At 40.4% G+C, this 21,496-nt stretch overlaps 1 protein-coding gene across 3 annotated transcripts in view; it reads left to right on the top strand.

Annotated features, from left to right (window-relative positions):
• adam12b (ADAM metallopeptidase domain 12b) overlaps positions 1–18,883 on the top strand; it is an 88,636-nt gene extending 69,753 nt beyond the window's left edge. Inside the window, exons 17-24 of one of the 3 annotated variants that reach the window (XM_044136769.1) lie at positions 1,321–1,398; positions 2,517–2,627; positions 3,819–3,927; positions 4,150–4,288; positions 7,740–7,848; positions 9,405–9,659; positions 16,929–17,104; positions 17,368–18,883. In XM_044136769.1, coding sequence (XP_043992704.1) covers positions 1,321–1,398; positions 2,517–2,627; positions 3,819–3,927; positions 4,150–4,288; positions 7,740–7,848; positions 9,405–9,659; positions 16,929–17,104; positions 17,368–17,416 — 1,026 coding nt within the window. In that variant the 3' untranslated portion in view covers positions 17,417–18,883. Of the gene's footprint in view, positions 1–1,320; positions 1,399–2,516; positions 2,628–3,818; positions 3,928–4,101; positions 4,289–7,739; positions 7,849–9,404; positions 9,660–16,928; positions 17,105–17,367 lie in introns of all 3 variants that reach the window. The other 2 variants (XM_044136767.1, XM_044136770.1) reach the window with 2 other exon arrangements.
• Positions 18,884–21,496: the final 2,613 nt, after the last annotated feature.

Below are 21,496 nucleotides of genomic sequence, written 5' to 3'. Positions count from 1 at the left end.
TACAGATATTAATTTCAATGTAGTTTATTTGGAACTTTACCAGTCAAAGTACTAGATCACAATGGTGAGAAAGTAAAGGGATGCATAATATATCATACTGTATATAAAAATCTGAAAAGTGAGTTCACCGAGTAACCTTTGAGACTTGATGTTCTGTCAGAGTCACAATCTAGAGACAGAATTTTTTTTTTGTCCATTCTGCACTGCAAAATTCCTCAGCATCTGTTAAGTTGGATGGAGGACATCAGTGCACATTAGTTTGTTACCATTGCCACAGATTCTGAATTGCCTTTTGGTTAAAACCTCAACTGAGACATTCCGACACATGAATAAGCTTTGATCTAAAGCATCCCATTGTAGTTCTGCCTTTATCTTTATGATTCATGCCCTGCTGTAAGGTGAACCTCCCCCCAGGTCAAAAGACAAATTGCAGCATCTAACAAGTTTTCTTCAAGGAACATCTGATATTTTGCTCCTTTCATCATCTGGTCTGCCTTCGCTGACCAGCTTTCCTGTAGCTGCTGAAAAGAAGAAACACATAACGTGATTCACCTTGTGTTCATTTCCCTCCGCATATTTTTGCTCTTTTCTGTGCAAATCAGAAAGTTACAGTTTTGTCTCGTTTGAGTAGAACAACCTAAGTTTGTTTGTTTTCCCACACAGCATGTGGGAAAGTCCACCAAGGACCTCCTTGACTTTCTTTAAAAAAAAAAAAAACACCTTTATTCATGTTACTCTTTCATAAAGCTCAGGATTACAACCAAAACATGTAATAGTTGTTCTATTGACAGATTCTCCAAACTGAGCTGTGAATCCCTGCAGCTCATCCAGAGCTACTGTGCAGGAAATGGCCTGCAACATCCACTTGTCAGTTTAATGGATGTTGCTACAACGATATGCTTGTTTAGTTGAAGTCATTTAGCTAGGATTAAATTACACCCGGGTGAATTATGTGACTTTTAAGGTAGTTAGTTGTGCTTTGATTTTTTATTTTTTATTTTGGGGTATCAGAGTAAGGGGTTCTGGATACAAATGCTCACTATATTTTCATTTAAAGATTTCCATGTATTCCCTGATTCCATTGAGGTTAATAGTTTCAGTGTGTCAAAACATGAATACGTCTGCAGAAAACTCACATTTTGATAAATTAATTCATAATTAATACAAGTCAACAGGAACATGTTTGTGCTACGTCTGTAAAAAAACAAAACAACAACAACCTTTTGCTGTCCTCACCCAGAACATACACACATTTCTCCTTCACTGAGGTTTCCAGTCTAGTTCCTCTGAAAACGTCTAATGATGCTTTTCTCTTCATAGGTGTGCTTGAACCGGCAGTGTCAGAATGTCAGCGTCTTTGGCGTCCTCGAGTGCTCCGGGAAATGCAGTGGACGAGGGGTGAGTGCAAAGTACCTTTTAGCGCAGTTTAGTGCTTAGTGTTAAATTATGTAATATAGCGATGCTCGCAAGCCAGAGGAGGGAATGTGTATTTATCTGTTCATTCACATTTACCAAAGAGCCACACAATCAGGTAAGCTCCCTCTCTACATTGTAATTGTAAATAATAAAAGAGTAGCTGTGCATTTGCAATGCAGCCTGCTCAATCAGTCTTCATTGTTCCGCAGATGTTAGCTCGGTTGAATTCAAGCACAGTTCTTCAATGTTAACTTCAAGTGTTTTCCGCCTTTTTGTAACTGCACAAGAACGGTAACATAAACAGTAAATCAGTCGCGCTGTATCTCTCCGTCCTCCGAAACGATCACCTTTATTCCTCTCGGCGTCTCTTCTCAATAATTCAACAAAGGACGCTTTCATGTTTTATTTACTCTGTTGTTTAGTGCTGTAATTGCAGCATTCACCACAGGCTGCTCTGACCGCTCATCTTTACCGTCCATTAAGTCAAGGGGGCCAGTGAGAAATCAAAACTTTTGTCTTGTTCATTCCCCTGTGTCGTTTATTAAACCTTTCTACAACATAAAAGCCAATCAATAAGAAACTCTTATTCTCCACAAAAAGATAAATAGAATTCCCTTTGCAAGAATATTTAAAGCAATAAAATGGTCTCATGTATCTTTCTGCTGGTGGGAATAAATGCAAAAAATAAATTAATTGACAATGTGGTGTGGTGTATGACGGGAAAGGAGGGATTATCTTTTTTCTTTCCTTTCCTTGGAAGATATTTGATAAACTTTGATGAAACCAATTTGATTTCATTGAAGTATATTTAAACACTGTTTAAATCTAAAACAGATGTTATTTAATTTGCATTACAAAGTGTTCTGACATACGTAGCCTGCTCATTATGTGCTTAAATACTGTGCTCCTAAGTGAGTCTCATCTTTATTTTTTTTTTTAGTACATAAAATACTTTAGATACTACAAATCACTTTATTTACATAAAAATTAAATTACATGAAATGTCTTCGGAATATGTGGTAGTTTTAGCAAAAAGATTTCTCTCCAACATACTAAATTTGATTCGGTGCTCAATAATGTCAGCTGCATTTCTCTTCTAGCAAACGTACAAGGAAATCCCCTCCAAGTGCCTCTTAACCCTATCACCTAGTGGATATGGTGCTATATGCCGGAGGCAAAGGAGACACTCAGGCTGTGCATCTGTGCTAAATGTAAATACTCCACTACACATCTGCTTTGCTGTCTTCTCCTGTGTTCTCCCTCGTACTGACAGCTGCATTTTAATGCCTCTCTGGAGAACCCACTTGGATAAAATACTTTGACCAGAAACCCGAGGCAAGAGCTGGATGGGCTCTTACACACTTTTAGCAGTGTCTTGCAAAAAGTACTCAATTTGTATTCCTGGAATGTTTTCACATTTTGTTACCCTACGACCAAAAGCTTTCAATAATTGGATTTTGAGATAGTACAACAAAAAAGTAGGCCATGCCAAAATAAAACAAAAAAAATCTGGTTTTGATGTTTTATTTTATTTTATTTTATTTTATACAGATGAAAAAATGTATGGCACCTCATTTACATTTGTTTCTGCTTCAACACACACCAAATGGCTGAAGTCCCTCCTCAGTGTGCAATCAAGTCCTACTTAGTCCTGTTAATTATTCATTTGAGGTGTGTTGAAGCAGACACACCAACTCGTCAAGGACTGGAGTTTAGGACCTCAGATGGAAACCGTTCTGTTGTAGTTCTGTAGTTTTACAGGTGCTGCCATCTGCTTTGTTTTTTGGGGGGGTTTTGCAGCGTCTAACAGATTTTCTCCAAGGATTTCCCTCTACTGTTGAACCCAGATACATTTACAGACATTGACTACAAAGAAGCACATGTTTTGTCATTGTCTAAAGTTAAATCAAGCCAAACGTCTTCAGAATGTCAAGTCAAAATCACCAAAATAATTTTCTGCTAAATGCCAGAAAAGTTATCAACAACATTTTTTTAGGGATTTTTTTTTTAATTAAGAAGTTTTCATACAGACTTATTACTGTCTCTTTAAACAACAGGAGAAAACCCACATGATGATGTCGTCCTATAGATTAGCTGAAATATCTGAGCTAATTGGATTTCTAGCTCGAGATAGAGTCCCCCTTTAATCTCCTTCCATTACATAATCAAGCCCTACTTTGTTTTGATCTGTCACATAAAGTACGAATAAAACACATTCAAGTTTCAGACCTTAGTATGATTAAAAAAAATACAAAGAATTCAGATACAAAGACGTTCAGCGGGCATTAGAACTTTTGGGATTGCAACGATTACAAGATGCGTTGATTTTCTGTTCATTTCTGAAGGCAATCAAAATAAATAAGTGTAATGTATAGTGTAATAAACATCCATCACTCTTGCAGGTGTGCAACAACAAGAAGAACTGCCACTGTGAAGCGCAGTGGGCTCCTCCGTTGTGCAAGGAACCTGGCTTTGGCGGGAGCATTGACAGCGGGCCAATGAGACTGGCAGGTAGAGTGGGCAATTTAACATCTGCCTTTGCTCATGTATGCATGATCACAAGAATATTTCCAGCAAAATATGGCAGACAGACAGACAGACAGATGTACAAAAAGTATGTTGTAGATCTTGTGCTCATTATCTAGCTATAACAGCTGTATTTCCTGTCATTGTTCTGTGCTGTAGATGTGCGTGTGTGTGTATTAATGTGCGTGTTGTCGTATATGGCATCAGCCGACAGTGTGCTCATTACCGTGGTGGTCCTGGTCACCCTGGTTAGTCTGCTGGTGGCCACAGTGATCGTCTTTCTGAAGAGGAAAACTCTGCTGCGTCTCTTCTTCAGCCACAAAAAGACCACTCTGGAAAAACTCAGGTAATACCTTTCAGACAAAACATTATATATACCACACTATGCCATTTTTATTTATAGAGATCTTCAAAGCAAATGCAGCTGTGATTTTGAATGCCAATTTGAAACTTGAATTAAAATTTACCTCCAAAAGTACTTAATTGATCCCAGAGGGAAATTAAATGATAATGTAATGGTAAAGTTTGACCCAACTCATACATTTTAAAAGAGAGTTATCCCTGGGTAAACTTTTGCATTCGAGGAAAGTTAGAAAATCATTTCTAAGAAAATGTCCTTGCCAAGTTTTCTGGCATTTAGCAAGTAGAAATAATTTTGGTAATTCTAACTAAAGTAAAACAAGAAAAGTTTGCTCTGGTTTAACTTCAGACAGTGTGAAAGAAATATGTGTGTCTTTTTATTCAGTGTACATAAATATGTAGTTTCAACTGTGTGAGTACCAGCTAAAAGATGTGCAGCGGCACTTTAAACCAACTTAAGACAGGAGAGCAAAAAATAACGCCTCACGCCAACATTAGGTCCATTACTGTAATCTTAGCAGTACGGAAAAAGGAAGATTGGATCAGTGCTTCAAAGAGCTGCCTGGACAGAAGAAGAATCCTCTTCTTCCAACCGCCTCAAGAGATAAAAAGCAGGACTTTTCAAGTTCTCCAATTGTTCAATTTAAAATGACTGTCTAACTTGAAGCCCAAATTGGTAACAGTTGGTCTAAGCTGTCAGATGTAGCAAATCAACAGTGGTTGTCTCACAGGGGACATTTCTGTTTTCTTTCCAACATATTAAACTTCTGGATGAGTGAAGAACAAGTAAAAGTAAAGAAGGCATTAATATCAAACAGATTAACTTGATTTTTTGTGTGTGTGTGTGTGTGTTGAAGTTGGTCATTTTTTATAAGATTTTAACTTAATTTGCATTGCTTACTTAAAATGTAGTTCTTCCCTATCTAAACAGTTAAGTAACTACATTGAATATTGATATTACTAAATTAAATAGTTGTTTGGAATATTTTCCTGGGGACCAGGGCATCGTCTGCAAAATGAAGCAGATAATAGACGGTCAGCTTCTTAACTTTTCTGTTGTGCCACATGTTTCTTTCACATAAACATTCATGCATTTATGACTTACACTAGTCAAATAGGGATCTTTTTTATTGTTCTAATTCATTTTATGATAAGAAGTTACGGTGTTTTTGGTTATCATCACATTATTTGCATATTCTCAAAAGGTAGTTTAAAACAAAACTAGCATCAGACTTTATGCAATAAGATAGTTCCCTAAATTTGTATTTTGAAGTTTCTCAAAAAAAAAAAAAAATGCTTTTTTCGATATTGTATACAAACAGCAGCATTAAGATCTTAAGGTGGAGCAGGCTGATTGTTTCACTAGGTTCACTGCCTTTTTTGTGGCCACTGCACAGCCTGATGTAAAAGGACAGAGGGTGAGAAAAGATTTTATCGTACAAAGAAAAAGGGAGACCAGAGCAATCAACATTTATCATTATCTGGCAACAACATTAGCAGGAAGTTCATCACTCCTAAATCCAGTTACAGATTTCATTCCTTTAAGAATGCATTTTGACACGAAAGTAATCCTGTTCTGTTTGTCATACATATTTTTTTTATGAGTTTCTCTTACCAATAGGCAGAAAGTTCAGCATATGTGCCATACTTAAATCCATATGGGCCAGAATATAAATAGTACAGGCTCACGGTACCGCCCACTGCAGCTGCAAAGACACCCAACATTCACACAGCTGCAGTGTGAATGTTGAACTTAAAGTCAACAGGCAAACAGCAATTTGACTCTATAAGATTATGATTGTTCCCCCTTACTAGTGTTGCAGTATAATCTCACACTAAAAAAAATGCAAAAAGTTCAACAATTAATTGAGAACGTTTTTATTGGCGAGGGAATAGATATGATGCTGAAGGATCATAATTTTCAACATAATCACCAGGTCCAGCATAGAAAATGGAACTAAGCCATTTTTATTTTCATACTTTACTGTTTTAGTCTAAGGTAAGTTTAATTGTATGGCACCATTCACATGCAAGTTAATTCAAAGTGTTTCACCAGAAATTAGAGGACAATTACTTAAACTACTCAAAATACATTAATAAAAAAAGACAGTAAAATGTGATCTCCCAAGAAAGGAAATACATTTTAAAATTGCATGCTGTAATTCAATAACACTACTGGACTGTAGTCAAACAGAAATAAAAAGTTTCATGTCATCAGCATAGATATTAAAAGACACGTATCACTCTACACTCTGAGCTAAGGGGATGATGAAGATATTAAATAAAAGTGGCACAATATGAATGTGATTTTTGTTTGGTCGTATTTAGAACTGTTTGATGACACAAAGTGGTCTTTTTGTTTGCCAAATGATATCTGTAAATGTTTATCATCGCCATCCATTTGTCCACTCTGTAAACCAGGAGATTACGTTTGGAAATTTTATTACTGAATCAACCCCAAGTTCTTTATTCCAGGCGAGACCAGAGACGAGTTGTATCTGTTCACCCAACCTTGACAAATAAAGAGATGAGGTTATAGCTATCTAACCATGCAGCAACGTGTGTGTGAGCTGATAATATTAATTGAGCTAAGACAAAAAAAAAATCATCCATACAGAACATTATGATGAAATTTTGTTGCAGACATATATCATTTAGAACTTTTACCAATTCATCCCGATCAGACTGTCCTGGAACTTTTAATTAGTAATCCATTTCCCATTGGTTGTACATATGAGATGACACGGAAGCCATTTAGTCGTATTCACCTTTGAAAACGGGTTAGACAAGAGAACACGACATTCAAGTAAAGCAGGTAATATAAGTCAGAAAATACTAGCAAGAAAAGAGCTGCTTGCTGCAGCTTAAGACATTACTCAATATCATCGATATTGACCTAACCCTACCTGTATCATGTGTTTCTATAGGAAAATGGATTCACACCTACATTTTCAGAAAAAATTGAAAATTACCAACACTTTTTTCCTCACTCATCGAAGAACTGATCAGGCTTTTACTAGCTGATGACATAGTCCAGTTTTCTCACATTAAACAACCACATTGGACAAACATTGAACAAGACACACGACAAATAATTATGTTCAAACAGTGTGGGTGGGCGTGGGCGTGTGTGTGTGTGTGTGTGTGTGTGTAACAGGTCACTATGAGTAGAAAGGAACTCAAAAATACCAAACAAGTGTTTACTTCACAAGATGGACATTTTTACCCAAAACAGCACTATGTAAACTGCTGTAAATTGATGCATTTACCAAATAAAAAATAAATCAGATTTTTTTTTCATCCCCTAAGAGTCTGTCCAAATTAAAAAATAGTGCAAACATTTGCAATTTGCAAATATTTTAAATGGGAAAGAAACTTCATCCAAACACACATTGAATGTATAATAAAAATTAAGTCAATTTCTTTTCCCCTCCAAGATCCGTGGAGGCAACCAGACCAACCAGCCCCATCAGGACTGAGTCCAGGTACAGACCCACACCACAGCGCAAGCCTCCACCCAAACCTTCCACAGCCAATATTTATAAGGTGAGTCTCTTACTCTGTTTATTCACCTAATTACTGTATATGACCGTGTGGCTGAGTATATTTTAAACTTTTTGATAACTTTTAGTGAGTTCTCTTCGATAACTTGCAGCCGAAACTAATTTCTGAGTCTTATTGCATCGGGGCTTGTTGATCAAATAAGATCACGGCAAGCTGGAAAATTGATTCAGCCTCACCATATCTCGGGGAGGTGGAAATATTAATTACAGTGTTGTTGTTGACAGGACATGGCCAAACTGTAATTGAGAGATGGCGTCACAGAAATGAGATGTAGGATGTCGAAACTCGAACCCCTTTAATGTTTGTGATTTCTTCTTCCTGCGAGGGGAGCACAGTTGATTGATTCAGGCAGTGGAGGAAAATAGGGTTTGATTTGTTTGCTGAAAACGATAAGCGCAGAGGGAGATTACCTATTGTTGTGTTTGTGCCTCAAAATAAAGGAGTGGACATTTATATGCATGAGTGTGCGTTGATCTGATATGAGTTTGTGCTCGCCTCCGTTGGCAACCGCCGAGAATGAAACTTCTATCCAACGTCATAATCAAGTATAGAAGTTCATCCAGTTGATCTTTTTTTTTATAGCACAGCAGAGTGGATCTCTGAAACAGCCTGTCCGTTCTTATTATTGTGACATTTGCAGCCAGTCGCACATGTCAGTCTGCATCACAGCAGAGCTCTTTGAATACATCTCCACTGCTGCAATGTGTGTTTGTGCATTTTTGTCCGGCAGCCAAATCCTTTCTGACCATTTAACATGCTTATTGGTAAGCTTTGGACCGGAAAAAAAATGACAGCTGGTCAGGTCATTTGGCCAGACTCTGGCTTTTACAAGTCCAGAAAATAATATTCAGGTTTTATGAGATCAGCATTGCACACCTGACTTAATGGCAGCAATAGCTCATTCAGGAGTATCCTCCTGGAAAAAAAACAAAGAAAAAAAACAAGGTAAACATAAAAACACTGAGCTGGGATCAATTTCTATGGAAAGGAAAAATAAAGTATGCAGTTAGTGGCAGCAAAAGCTCTGACTGAGAAGTTTTTTAAGGAAAGAAACACTGTTAAATGCAAAAGTCAAAAGTACTTTCTACATGAAGTAAAACAATGAATACACCGTTGCTATGAGCAACAGCTGTCAGAAAGCCTCCAGTAGTAAAACAGTGCTAAACACAGAAACACTGAGCTAAAACACAAAGAATACAGAGTTAATGACAGCACTAACTCTGTTAATGGCTTTGTCCAGGAAAGTATCATGTCGACACATGTCGACACATTAAGCCAGTAATGCTTTTCTTTGTCACCAGTTCAACTCTTACCTAGCACCCTGAAAACTCTTACACGTCATTTATTGAGCCCACCAGGACACCGGTCCTCATGGAGGTTCAAAATCATATCAGGTAGTTGGTAAGGTGTCTAATTTCAAGTGTATGTTTTAGCTCAGTCTTACTATCTGTGTTTATGCTGGGTCTCTGTCAAACATTTTGCTTTTTTTTTTACTTTTGCTAACACTTCATATCTCTACTTCTCATTTCTCCTTGTAGCCGTCTTTCCTGAGCGATGAGCCTCTCCTCCCTCCTCACAACTTCCACTCTCACAGCCTGCGCAGGCTGCCCCTCTACCAGCCGCTGCACATCAGCCAGCCCATGCCCGTGTCTCTGAGCGTGGGCCATCCCACCCTGCCTCCTCTGCCCGCCCACGACCACCGAGTCCTGCCCACCCACTCGTCGGTCTCACCTGCTCCGGTACCGCCGTTCCTCAGCCTGCCGCGCAAGCAGACTTTGTACAGAGTGGATCAGGTATGTTTGAGTAATATCAGCGATGTGAGTTAATCGGATCATCTGTTTGGGTTTCTAAGCATCCTGGAAAGCTCTGAAATGTAACCTTTTGCAGGTCTGTGAAAAGGAAACGTTTCGTTCTGTTGTCTAGATGCTACATCCATCCATCTCAATGTTTAAGTCTTAAAACGGGCCAGAATAAATCTCAACATTATTAATTTCCCAGTTTAGATTTGATTTTTCAGTAGGCGTTTAGTGTTAACGTACATCTCAGATTTTATTCAGCAGCTAAATGAACATCTTCCCTAGCCTTTAAAAAAAAAAAACACAATGCCATGAAATCTTTAAATTGAGGAGTTCCTAAAATAGTTAGTGGCTAAAAGGATCACAGCACAATTAACAACAGATAAAAATTCACAATCTTTTCAAGCAATAATGTGCATTTATTCCCCTTGAACACAAAGTTCTTTATAACATACTGCTTAATTATATGACTACGCTTAATACTAACATCACCTAAGGCCAGTAGAAGCTCTACAGTTCAATACAATTTAGACTTCAACTTTTCATGTCCTTTCCAGTAGGTTGGAAAGTATTAATTAATCTAAAAAGCTGCTGCTCTTTAAAATATTCATGTAATGTAAAATATATGCAGATTGTACTTAATGACCTAAAGCTTGCCACCTGTGTGTCCATTTCTAAAAGGCTGCAGCAAAGCTCGCTGCGGCTGGTTTGTGCCCGCCTGCATATCGACAGCAAAAAAATTCAATCTGTCTCCCTCTTTGTGCCCCATCTCCTGAGTGAAGCTCTGCTTTCTGTTGAGTCGGGTGGTATTGGAGGCTGAGGAGATAATAAATCCATCTGTCTGCTCAGGTGGTGGATTCAAAATCTTGACCAGGCATTCCTGAACCAACACTGCAAAAAGAGCCATTTTGGATGCCAGGAAAGGGGGGGGAAATAAAAAAAGGAAGGAAGGAAGAAGATACAAAACTAATTCACTTTTGGCGAAAGAACCGAACAGTACTGCAGCTGCATAGCCAGCGAATGAGATTTAGAGCTCCATTAATGCTGTTTATGTTTATGTTTGGCTTCAACCGTTCAGATGATTGGCGTTAACTCATTATTCTTGCTTCACATAAATATTGTATAATCCTACTTGCAAATAATTTCCATTATAAAACAGAAGCAAAACATCTGGAAGAGGGTGTTTGTATGATTTAAGTGTGATGCCAAGGATAAAATAAAAGGAGTAGAAAAACATTAAATTGATGATTAAAATGTTTACTTGTTTAACTTTAGTGCTACACGTTTCAAAAAATGTGGGACTAGAAGAAAAGTCTTTGTAATTGTGTTACATCCGTATTTCTTTTAAACACTGTAAGCATCTAATGAAAGCAGCAGTAGTTCTTTTCAAGTATAGCAACTTCAATTCTGTCATACATCAAACGTCTCCAACAGAGACCCGAAGAGAACGTTCCACAGAGAGATGCTCATTTAACAGTATAGTCTTTCCAAAATAACATGAGCGTAATTTTATTTTCTAATGAAGGTTTATATTGCAAAATATTTTATAACAATAATAAAATAACGAGGAATTCGGGTCCAATTTCCATTTTTGATTTCTCTGTTAGCGTCTTCGCAACATTGACTTTTCCTGTAGATATCTCAGTTGGTTTTATTTCTGTCCACTAAAAGGAAATTAGCCTTTAAATTACACTCTAAATGGGGTCACCTTAACTTTGCAGAGTGAAACAGAGCTGGTAGTTCAATATTAATTTTTTTTTTATTTTATATGTACCCTAATTAAACCAGCCAGCCAATGTATTTAGTAGTTTTAGTGCAGTTAAGAGAAAAATACAAAGATCTGAATACTGTTAAGACTCAAAAAAAAAAAAAAAAAAATCTCTCAACAGTCTCACAAATTATGAAATATTTGTAATAAAATCTTATTACATTTTTTAACTCGCAAACCCTAATAAAAACGGAAAATAACTGATCACCTCCAGGTTTGGTTCAGTTTAACCCACCCAGGCTTCCATGGTCACATTAGAAAATAAAAGCCTCTTAATAAAATATGATCAGTGCATTCAGACAGCAATAGGGAGGAAAAGAAAACGATTCCAAGACTGAATCAGCTTTTCCTGTCGTTCACACACAGTACACACGCTGTATCTCTCTCCATCACTCACCATGAATCAGGTGAAATACAGCAGAAAATGCTGGCGGCTGCAGCCAGCTGTGAGCACGCGTGTTATGTATCTCCAAGCTATTGCCACGAAGCTCCCATTCGTAGAACTAGCAGTGACTATTTTATGTCTAAGCCCAACTGTGCACAGTTTTATGATTATTATTAAATCAGCAGGTCAGCCTGTTGTGTTCTGTGTTTTTCTGTATGTTTATTTCTAGTTTCCTGTGTGTCTGAGTCTCTGTGTTGTCCTGTCTCCCCGTGATTAGTCCCCAGGTGTATCTCGTTCCCTGATTTCCTCTTGTGTATTTAGTGTCACCTGTGTGTGTCTGTCTTCGTCGGGTCCTACGTCTTGGTACGTCTAGTTACGTCTGCGTTTCCCTGAGTTGTTCTGTCAAGTCTGTTGGTCCATTCGTATAGCCTGTGGCTACCAGTGCTGAGCCCTATTCTTCCGCTCAACTGTGCTGCCAGGTCTTTGGATTCTGTTTGGTCAGAGTATTTTGGATTTTCATTATTAAATTTCATCATCTACATCTCATCTGGGTCTACTGCGTTTGCCTCACCGCCACCACCACACCACTTCATGACAGAAGGACCCGACCAAGCTGAACGGTGAGGCACGCAATTACCATCATGGACCCAGAGGAAATAAAAGAATTAACGGAGACCATACGCGAGTATGAGGCTGCCATGTCCAAGCCGTACGCTGCTACAAGACGGCTTGGATTCGCCATCCGTTTGGGTCTGCTGCTGGACTTCTGGGTTCCACGTTTTCCGCTTCCTGAGCTGGTGGCATTGCAGAGGGAGGCAGAGTGGGAGCGTGAGGCAGCGTATGCTGTCATGGCTGGAGAACCGCTGCCTCCCAGACCCAAGACTCTGTCCTCCCGATCCACCACCCCCGTTCCGTCGCCTGAAGAGCCAGCAGCAGACCCTCCGCAGCCGGAGCCGCCAGCAGCGCTTCCGCGGCCGGAGCCGCCAGCAGCGCTTCCGCGGCCGGAGCCGCCAGCAGCGCTTCCGCCACCCGAGCCCGTTCCTGCCGCCGCTCCAGCCGGCGCACCCGAGCCCGTTCCTGCCGCCGCTCCAGCCGGCGCACCCGAGCCCGTTCCTGCCGCCGCTCCAGCCGGCGCACCCGAGCCCGTTCCTGCCGCCGCTCCAGCCGGCGCACCCGAGCCCGCTCCCGTTCCTGCCGCGCCCAGCGCGCACCGAGCTCCGTTCCTGCCGCCGCTCCAGCAGGCGCACCAGCTCCCGTTCCTGCCGCCGCTCCAGCCGGGCGCCAGCCCGTTCCTGCCGCCCGCTCCAGCAGCGCACCAGCTCCCGTTCCTGCCGCCGCACCAGCCGGCGCACCCGAGCCCGTTCCTGCCGCCGCTCCAGCCGGCGCACCCGAGACTCCTAGTGCTCCCCCCGAGACTCCTAGTGCTCCCCCCGAGACTCCTAGTGCTCCCCCCGAGACTCCTAGTGCTCCCCCCGAGACTCCTAGTGCTCCCCCCGAGACTCCTAGTGCTCCCCCCGAGACTCCTAGTGCTCCCCCCGAGACTCCTAGTGCTCCTCGTCGCCGCCCCCGTGCGGCCCCCGAGACTCCTTGTGCTCCTCGTCGCCGCCCCCGTGCGGCCCCAGAGACTCCTTGTGCTCCTCGTCGCCGCCCCCGTGCGGCCCCAGAGACTCCTTGTGCTCTCATCGCGCCTGCGCGGCCCCAGAGACTCCTTGTGCTCTCGTCGCCGCCCCGGCGGCCCCAGAGACTCCTTGTGCTCCTCGCCGCCCCGTGCGGCCCCAGACTCCTTGTGCTCTCGCCCGCCCCGTGCGGCCCCAGAACTCCTTGTGCTCCTCGTCGCCGCCCCAGAGACTCCTTGTGCTCCTCGTCGCCGCCCCCGTGCGGCCCCAGAGACTCCTTGTGCTCCTCGTCGCCGCCCCCGTGCGGCTCCAGAGACTCCTTGTGCTCCTCGTCGCCGCCCCCGTGCGGCTCTAGAGACTCCTTGTGCTCCTCGTCGCCGCCCCCGTGCGGCTCTAGAGACTCCTCGTCGCCACGGACGGCCGCCGGACAGTCTCCGTGGTTCCCGCTTCCTGCGCCGAGGTCGGCCCCCTGACCTCCTCCGTGGTTCCCGCCTTCCTGTGTTTCCGCCCACCCAGTTGGGTTTGTTTTGTTTTTGTTTTTTGGACTTTGGACCCTAGTGTCTCCGCCTATTTGATAGGTTGTTTTTTGTTTTTCCATAGACTCTGGCCCCCCGTCCAGCTCCCCTCCACCCACCCTTGTTGTGTTTCAGTTTTTGGGCGTCTGGGAGCCGCCCGTTAAGGGGGGGGTACTGTTGTGTTCTGTGTTTTTCTGTATGTTTATTTCTAGTTTCCTGTGTGTCTGAGTCTCTGTGTTGTCCTGTCTCCCCGTGATTAGTCCCCAGGTGTATCTCGTTCCCTGATTTCCTCTTGTGTATTTAGTGTCACCTGTGTGTGTCTGTCTTCGTCGGGTCCTACGTCTTGGTACGTCTAGTTACGTCTGCTTTTCCCTGAGTTGTTCTGTCAAGTCTGTTGGTCCATTCGTATAGCCTGTGGCTACCAGTGCTGAGCCCTATTCTTCCGCTCAACTGTGCTGCCAGGTCTTTGGATTCTGTTTGGTCAGAGTATTTTGGATTTTCATTATTAAATTTCATCATCTACATCTCATCTGGGTCTACTGCGTTTGCCTCACCGCCACCACCACACCACTTCATGACACAGCCAGCTTAAACTGAAAAAAAAAGTAGTTTTCATATCCTATTGGACAATTTTTCCCATTCTGACCTCTGTATAAGAGATTTTCATCCAGGATTTCATGAGTATTTCAGTACAGATTCTGAAATAGTAATACAAATATAGTTTTCACCACAACTAATGTTATAATATTACATTCACTAGATAATAAATTGTGCCCCATATTTCTAGAAAAGCAGCCTCAAATTGGGCCTTTTCCCCAATGAATGAGCATGAAAACAAATTACTTATTTTGACCTCAACTGACAGGTTTTGTTTGGGGAGGATCCTCTCTGTTGTCCCCAGCCAGGATGCTCCCCTGGGCAGTGAGCCACATCGACCATCTCAATAATTGCCACTGGGTGCCCTTAACAGTGTCTACGTATGAAATTTGTGGGGTGACTGTGCGTCATAAACATTGACGGCACCCCAGCTGCCAAAACAATAAAACCCTGTTACCTGCTAATATCTTGAAGCCATTTTGGTAGCGATTAATCAGATCGAGAGGGAAGAGACGGCATATGTAGGTCACAGGCACATGAGGGATTCTGCTGGTATTTAACAGCAGGCTAACAACGACAAACAGAACATCAATTTTTAAGAGCGTATTACAAGCTCCCCCGCTGGTTCTGCCTGAATGTCTTCAAACTGACTGCGCCCCACTGATATCAAGGCATTTACTGGGGGGAAAAAAAATAAAATTATCTTAAAGTTTAAAGAAAACTGCTTGGGAGGGAATCCAAAAGACCTGTTTTTTTCTGTCAAGGTTTTTTTTTTTTAACCCTCTAACAACTTGTCAGATGCTGGAAATATAAATTAAATAAGCTTTATTTTTGCAGTTATCTGGTTACCAAACCAGATAACTGCATCTTCTCTATATTGAAGCACAGCTACTCAGATAACAATACAATACTGGATTTTGAATTAACATATATGGAAACATTACCAAGATTTCTCTCAGCATATGAGGTTTGAAGCAAACAATGCTGCTATGAGCTCAAGTTTTGAATTAATGCGTTCATCTGAATGGATCTGTTCAGCTACATCACCAACTCAGGGGCCAGGGATACTGTTTGGTTGAGTTAATATTTCCACATATTTTTATAATTGGATTACTTGAATACCCCACTGTTTACCTTTCATCCCCCCTCTTGTGCACTTGCTGTGATGTAGACTTAGAGAGAGAGAAAAAAAAAACCCTGCTGAGCTGATAATGGAGCTCACTCTGACTGAAACATTACTTATTTTAGGCATCTGTGTACCTGAATATGGAAACTTTCTCGTTGTTAATGAACAAATTACAATTTCCAACCCTAAACATACAGTTTTCATCATCCCAATCAAATATATTGATGGTTTTTTTTGTTGGTTTTTTTACCTGTAATAAGACAAAATGTGACAAAAAATTAAAAAGGGGACTCTAAACGCATGTCCAATAAAAAGTTCATCAGCTGCATTCCTATGTTTGCTTAAACCTACAACAGCTAAAATTATTCCGTTTCTAGGAACAACCTGAAGAGGAGTAAAGGTCTTTTGCCTCCAGGGAACTTTGATGAATCAGTCACAGGCACCCACCAATAATGTCTGACTCACAGTTGGTGTTTCTATCACCACTGGCTCAGTGAGGTTAAGGTCATGCCCTGTGTTGACCAGCAAGATTCCCTCATGCTAAACTCTGTAAACAAAGTCTTCATGAAGCTCATGTGGAACCATCTGAATCATTAAAGGCTTCTTGTTTACTGCAGCCGCATAGTTGGAGCGACTGTTATAAGTAGAATATGCGTTTATCACAAAATCTTGGAAAACAGTGATCCCCCAGACGTATATCACTTGGCAAAGTTTTACTGGCAGAAACATGGCCGTGCTGGAGTCCTCTGGGTCCTAAACAAGTTTTCAAGCTGACAGAATTGCCCTGTTTTGGTTGAGCTTTATTTTTTATTTTTTTGTAGCTCTTTGTGTGAATGCAGATCACTTTAGGTTTGTCAAACTCTTTGTCTTGGGTACATGTAGGGATTTATTTTTAAATTTTTGAGCCTGAGCCTTGAGCTTGTAGCTGAAGTTTATCGCATTCTCGCCTCCTCACTTAGATTAGTAACACACGGTGGCACCTCATCCAGATAACCTTCCACCGTCACACAGCACTGGCATGGAGGTGATGGAGAAAAGAATGTGGAGGTGGGGTTATCATATCTTTGCGGTGTCTATTCAGAGAAGATGCTGAGAACACACTGCCCTCTAGTGAAACGTTATTAGAGCATCAACGCACCAAATCCTTAAAAAAAAGAAAATCCTGTGTGTTCTGGGTCTCATTTTGTTCTGTTTGTAAATAGAACATCAAGCAAATGTTTCAATATCAAGTACGTAGATCTATCTTCATTTTTCTTCAGGATTTTGAGAAGCCCAGTCCACCACAGAAACCTCTGCCTGCTGATCCGTTAGGGCGGAGCTCTCGGCTTGGGTACAGCATCACACCATCGGGGGTCCACATCCCAGGGACCGGAGCGATCCCAGTACCTATCCCCAAGGTTCCTAGACCGCCGCCCAGCATCCCTTTACCAAACAGGTCTGTTCAACACAAAATAAAATCTGTCTGTCGGTGTAATCTCAAGTGTTCATTTCACACTGTGGGCGCTTTATTCCTGTGCATATTTGGAAAGTTAATTGCTGAGTGAAAAATTAAAATATGAAAAATGAAAGAAAATGGGTAGACATTTTATTAGTTATGTAACGCTTTGTGTTGATCAATCGCAGAAAATGACAATAAAACACAATCACGTTGACCTAGTTCTGCTTTATTAAACATGGTGACCTTTATTTGTGTTTCAGACCTGTTCCAGCATTGCCCTACAGACCACCAAAGAGTCAGGACTGCTGAGAAGTGGACTTTGCAGATGAGTCAAAAGCGTAAATCTCACAAAAAAAAAAGGAAGAAGCTACAAAGACTTTCTTGTTTTGCACTAATCTTTGAGACAAGACTCTGTTGGACATGTTGGACCACAGGAAGAGTTGCAACGTTTCTGGGGAGAAACGAGGATGACCGTCACACCTTGGTGCTACGCCTCTAGAAGGTGCTGTCCTCTCTCAGGTACCAATGAACTATTTATCTATTTAACTATTTAACTCTGACATTATAAGCCTGTGTGCAAATGAAGAAGAATTTTCCACAAGGAGCATTTGAGCAAATGGAGAAATCAAGAGTCATTTTTATTAATATTTGTTTTACATTATTTTTACCTCTTTTTTTTTAATTTGTGCTTAAATTGAAATGTCCTTTTTTTTTAGCAATTGATTTTAATTGAGTGATGGAACTGTAGACAAAGTCAAACTAGATTACAGATGAAGGGAAACGGGGCACAAGTCAGTTTAACAGCGTTACTTATTTAGTTATTCTGTCCATAGGGTTTTCAATACCCAAACACTTTCTCTGTATTCTATTTGCCATTGTGCTTGGAAAACAAAAAACAAAAATATAATCAATTACTGACGAGAAAATATGATTCCCAAGATGACGCTAGATGGAAAACGATTCTGATTGGCTCACGTCAAGGCACCTAAATTCCCTTTCTCTGGTTCTGACAAGTGTTGGATGCTCAACATGTTCTACCGATTCAGATGAGACGTCAGAAACCGAGCGCTGACAGATTCCACAGACTGATCGTGTTCCAGAGAATTCCTCCAGCAACCAATTCATCAGTATTAACGCCAGTGTTTGTATGTTTAACATTCACTTTGTCCTCATTCCTGAGAGCCAAGCCAGATGACCTCAGCGCTGTCAGCTCTCCAAGTTCCACACGCTAAGTCAAACAACATGTTTTCCTGTTCCTCTGTTGCTGTTTGTTACCCACTCTTTTGTTCTTTTACAAGTATTGATTTTTGTATTGTTTTGCTGTTTCTCCCTGTGCATTTACAGACTAAATCATGAGATTTTTAGAGTGCAGTGTTGCACTTATGGGCACTTTTCCAGTTCATCCTAAAGTTCACAGCAACACAATGAAAGTCAGTTACATCCTGCTTTGTTTTTCTTTACAAAAAAAATGTGTTGATCTTGTTAAAGTGTAAAGCAGTTGGCATGACAGCTCACTGTTGGAACTTAAACGTTAAAGCTGTGTGAAATATGTGGTAAATGTGTTTGTAAGGACTGTTCATCGAGTTTACTGTAAAGTGTAACTATTGTGTCTGTTGCCATTTTCATTTTGTCCTTATCTCTTTGTTTTACAAGCACAGAAAAGTAAGAACTGCTCTGCAGCTGAGCCCCATTTATCCTTCTCAGTGAGAACCTGATATTTAACACTTGAGCGTCGCAAATGAACTTTGAGGCCTGAATGTTGATTTCAGAGGTCAAATAAAGGTTTTTTTTGTGATAATAAAAAAACAATTGTTTTATGTTATTTTTAACTCATAAACTCTGCTGCAACAAATAACTTGTTTCTGTCCACAGAGTTGAAGATCTTTTGAAGTTGCAAAAGTTTGATGTTGGTTGATTAATACTGCCACCTGCTGGGTCATACATGTCATTACAACAACTAAAGAGTGAACTCGGGTCTCTCCACCCTGTCATGATGTCAGTCACATTAACATTTGTAATGGTTGAGTCAGATCACAGGCATTATTTCACTATGTGAAATATTACAAAATTTAAAATCTTGAGTTAGTTTTAATTTAATTTAGTTGGAAAAGTGGATTAACAGAATGGTAATACATTTTGTGATCATGGCAATGTTATCAGTGGGATTCCAATCAGCTGAGTTTGTTAGCCAATTGAGAACCTTGATGCCGTGGTCATTAAACCAGATACTAGTGCTTTTGGCAGTGAGGGCAGGACCAAATCTTGCTGGAAAACGAAATCAGCATTTCTATAAACCTTGTCAGCAGGGTGTGCTAGATGGCTACACAACAATCACTAACTAAAACACCATCATAATGGCCCAGAATCAATATCTACCTTTAGACTCTGGCACTTTGATTTTGAAATCATGAATGCAATATTTACTTTAATCAATTTTCTTCCTAACCTAAAATGCTTTTGACATTATCTGTGATTCCATGGATTAACACATGAAAAGTCTCTTATCCCATGTTCCATATATTTGTTTTGTAACTTATAAAGAACTGACCCCAGTTGCAGTGGACGCCGTCCCCAAACTCTAGAGTGATTGCTCCATAATCCAGTGAACACACAGTTTATTTAGCAATATCCTTTAGTGGCTTACCCTCATTGTGGGTGTCAGTGACTGCTTTGTGGACATTTGTCAAGTCTGCAGAAATCTGCATATATATATAATATACATGCATATATATATTTTTTTTTCTTTTTGTAATTTTGAGCAATATTCCAATTTTCTGAGACTCATAATTTGGGATTTTCATTATCTAAGCCTTCACCATCTAAAAATGAAATAAAGGCTTGAATGTTTTCACTCTAGGTTTAATGAATATAACACGTGTGTTTCTGGAATGAGATGAAAAATATTTTGAAAATGTCCATGACATGGATAATATGCAGGGACAGGACACCATTTCTAGTGTTGTAATACTCGAGACAACAGGTGTTCTATCTTTGCTACCCATTCATCCGTCCTACCTTGCGGTAATGCGCATGATTCATTTCCAATGTGGACACAGAATGGGGTTCAGTTCAGTTCAATTCAAATGTATTTAATCAAGGACAGCCCATTAAACAATGCTACATGTGGAAAAAAACTGAGAAACTTTATTGGTTGTACCTTTATTTAAAGACAGTAATATCTAAAGTCAAAGATTCCTGTCATATACACAGACACCTACCTTGAATTTCTGCGACTATAAAGAAGAAAAATATATATCAAAGAAAGTTAATTCTCCATAACAATGTAGTAGAAATCAGTCTTCACATATTTGCTTTTGTTTTAGCCAATGTTTCGTCTGGGGAAAAAAAACAAAAAACTCTTAAGATCAGTTCCATTTTTATTCCTGAAGGTGGGGTTTCTGTGTGCTGGTGAGGTTTTCTGAATCAGGTTACTGTGGGACTGACCACCTGTCTGAGCTCGCAGATCACAGCAGCATGGGAATTCTGGCTCTTCAGATTTTTTTCCCCCTTAATTTTTTATCCACCAGAAAAATGTTGTAAAATAAATGAGAGCTCATAGTCAGAAATGATTATGTTCAACAGCTCTTCCTCTGGGTCAGTGTAAAGTGAAATGTGCATTTTGAGTTTTAAAATAGCATATGAGTTTGTTGTATGGTGTGTGATGGTTATCCTTTACAGATTTACCTGCGGAAAAATTGATGGAACGGGAACTTTTAATTCAGAAATCTTCCCATTTTGTCTGAAACTTGTGTTTGTATTGAACCAGCAATCAGAAAACACGACAATTTACTGCTCTAAAGTAATGGGTTTTAAATGTTTTATTTTCTGAAAAACACACCTACAATAAATCTCAGCCTTTGAAAGGAGAGAATGGATTATTAAAATCCACAAGGGGGCGTCCTGAACTCCCTTACACTGAAGACTGAGCATGAAAGAGAATTAAACACAACCATTTTGTTTTAGTATAATGTAGAAAATACGTGAAACAAGTTACACACAGAAAATGTACATTTTAACACTATTTGTGGCTTATGGTGGTGTAACAAATACGCTCTTTGCTTGTTTATATTCTGTATTGTTCAATGGACAGAGAGACTGCTATGATTTTTTTTTCCCCCTCCATGTATAGGAAGTATTGTGCTGCCATGACACTGTGACGTAATTCAGGATAACAGCCGACAGCTGATAGAAAGTTTTTAGGGGGTGTAGCCACACTGATCTGTTGTCTTAATATACAATTTGCTGGATAAAAATACGAAAACGGTCACGCAGAAGCTTAAAAAAAGATGGGGCTATCATGTGGCAGCACAGAGATACAAAACTGTCGGGTCTGATATTCATGAACTTTGGGACCTGGATTAATAATGATATTTTCTGATTACCCAAGAC

Source organism: Gambusia affinis, linkage group LG13 (assembly GCF_019740435.1).
Source record: "Gambusia affinis linkage group LG13, SWU_Gaff_1.0, whole genome shotgun sequence".
NCBI lineage: Eukaryota > Metazoa > Chordata > Actinopteri > Cyprinodontiformes > Poeciliidae > Gambusia > Gambusia affinis.
The sequence above is the reverse complement of the archived record's forward strand: the minus strand, read 5'-3'. Positions and strand labels throughout refer to the sequence as shown.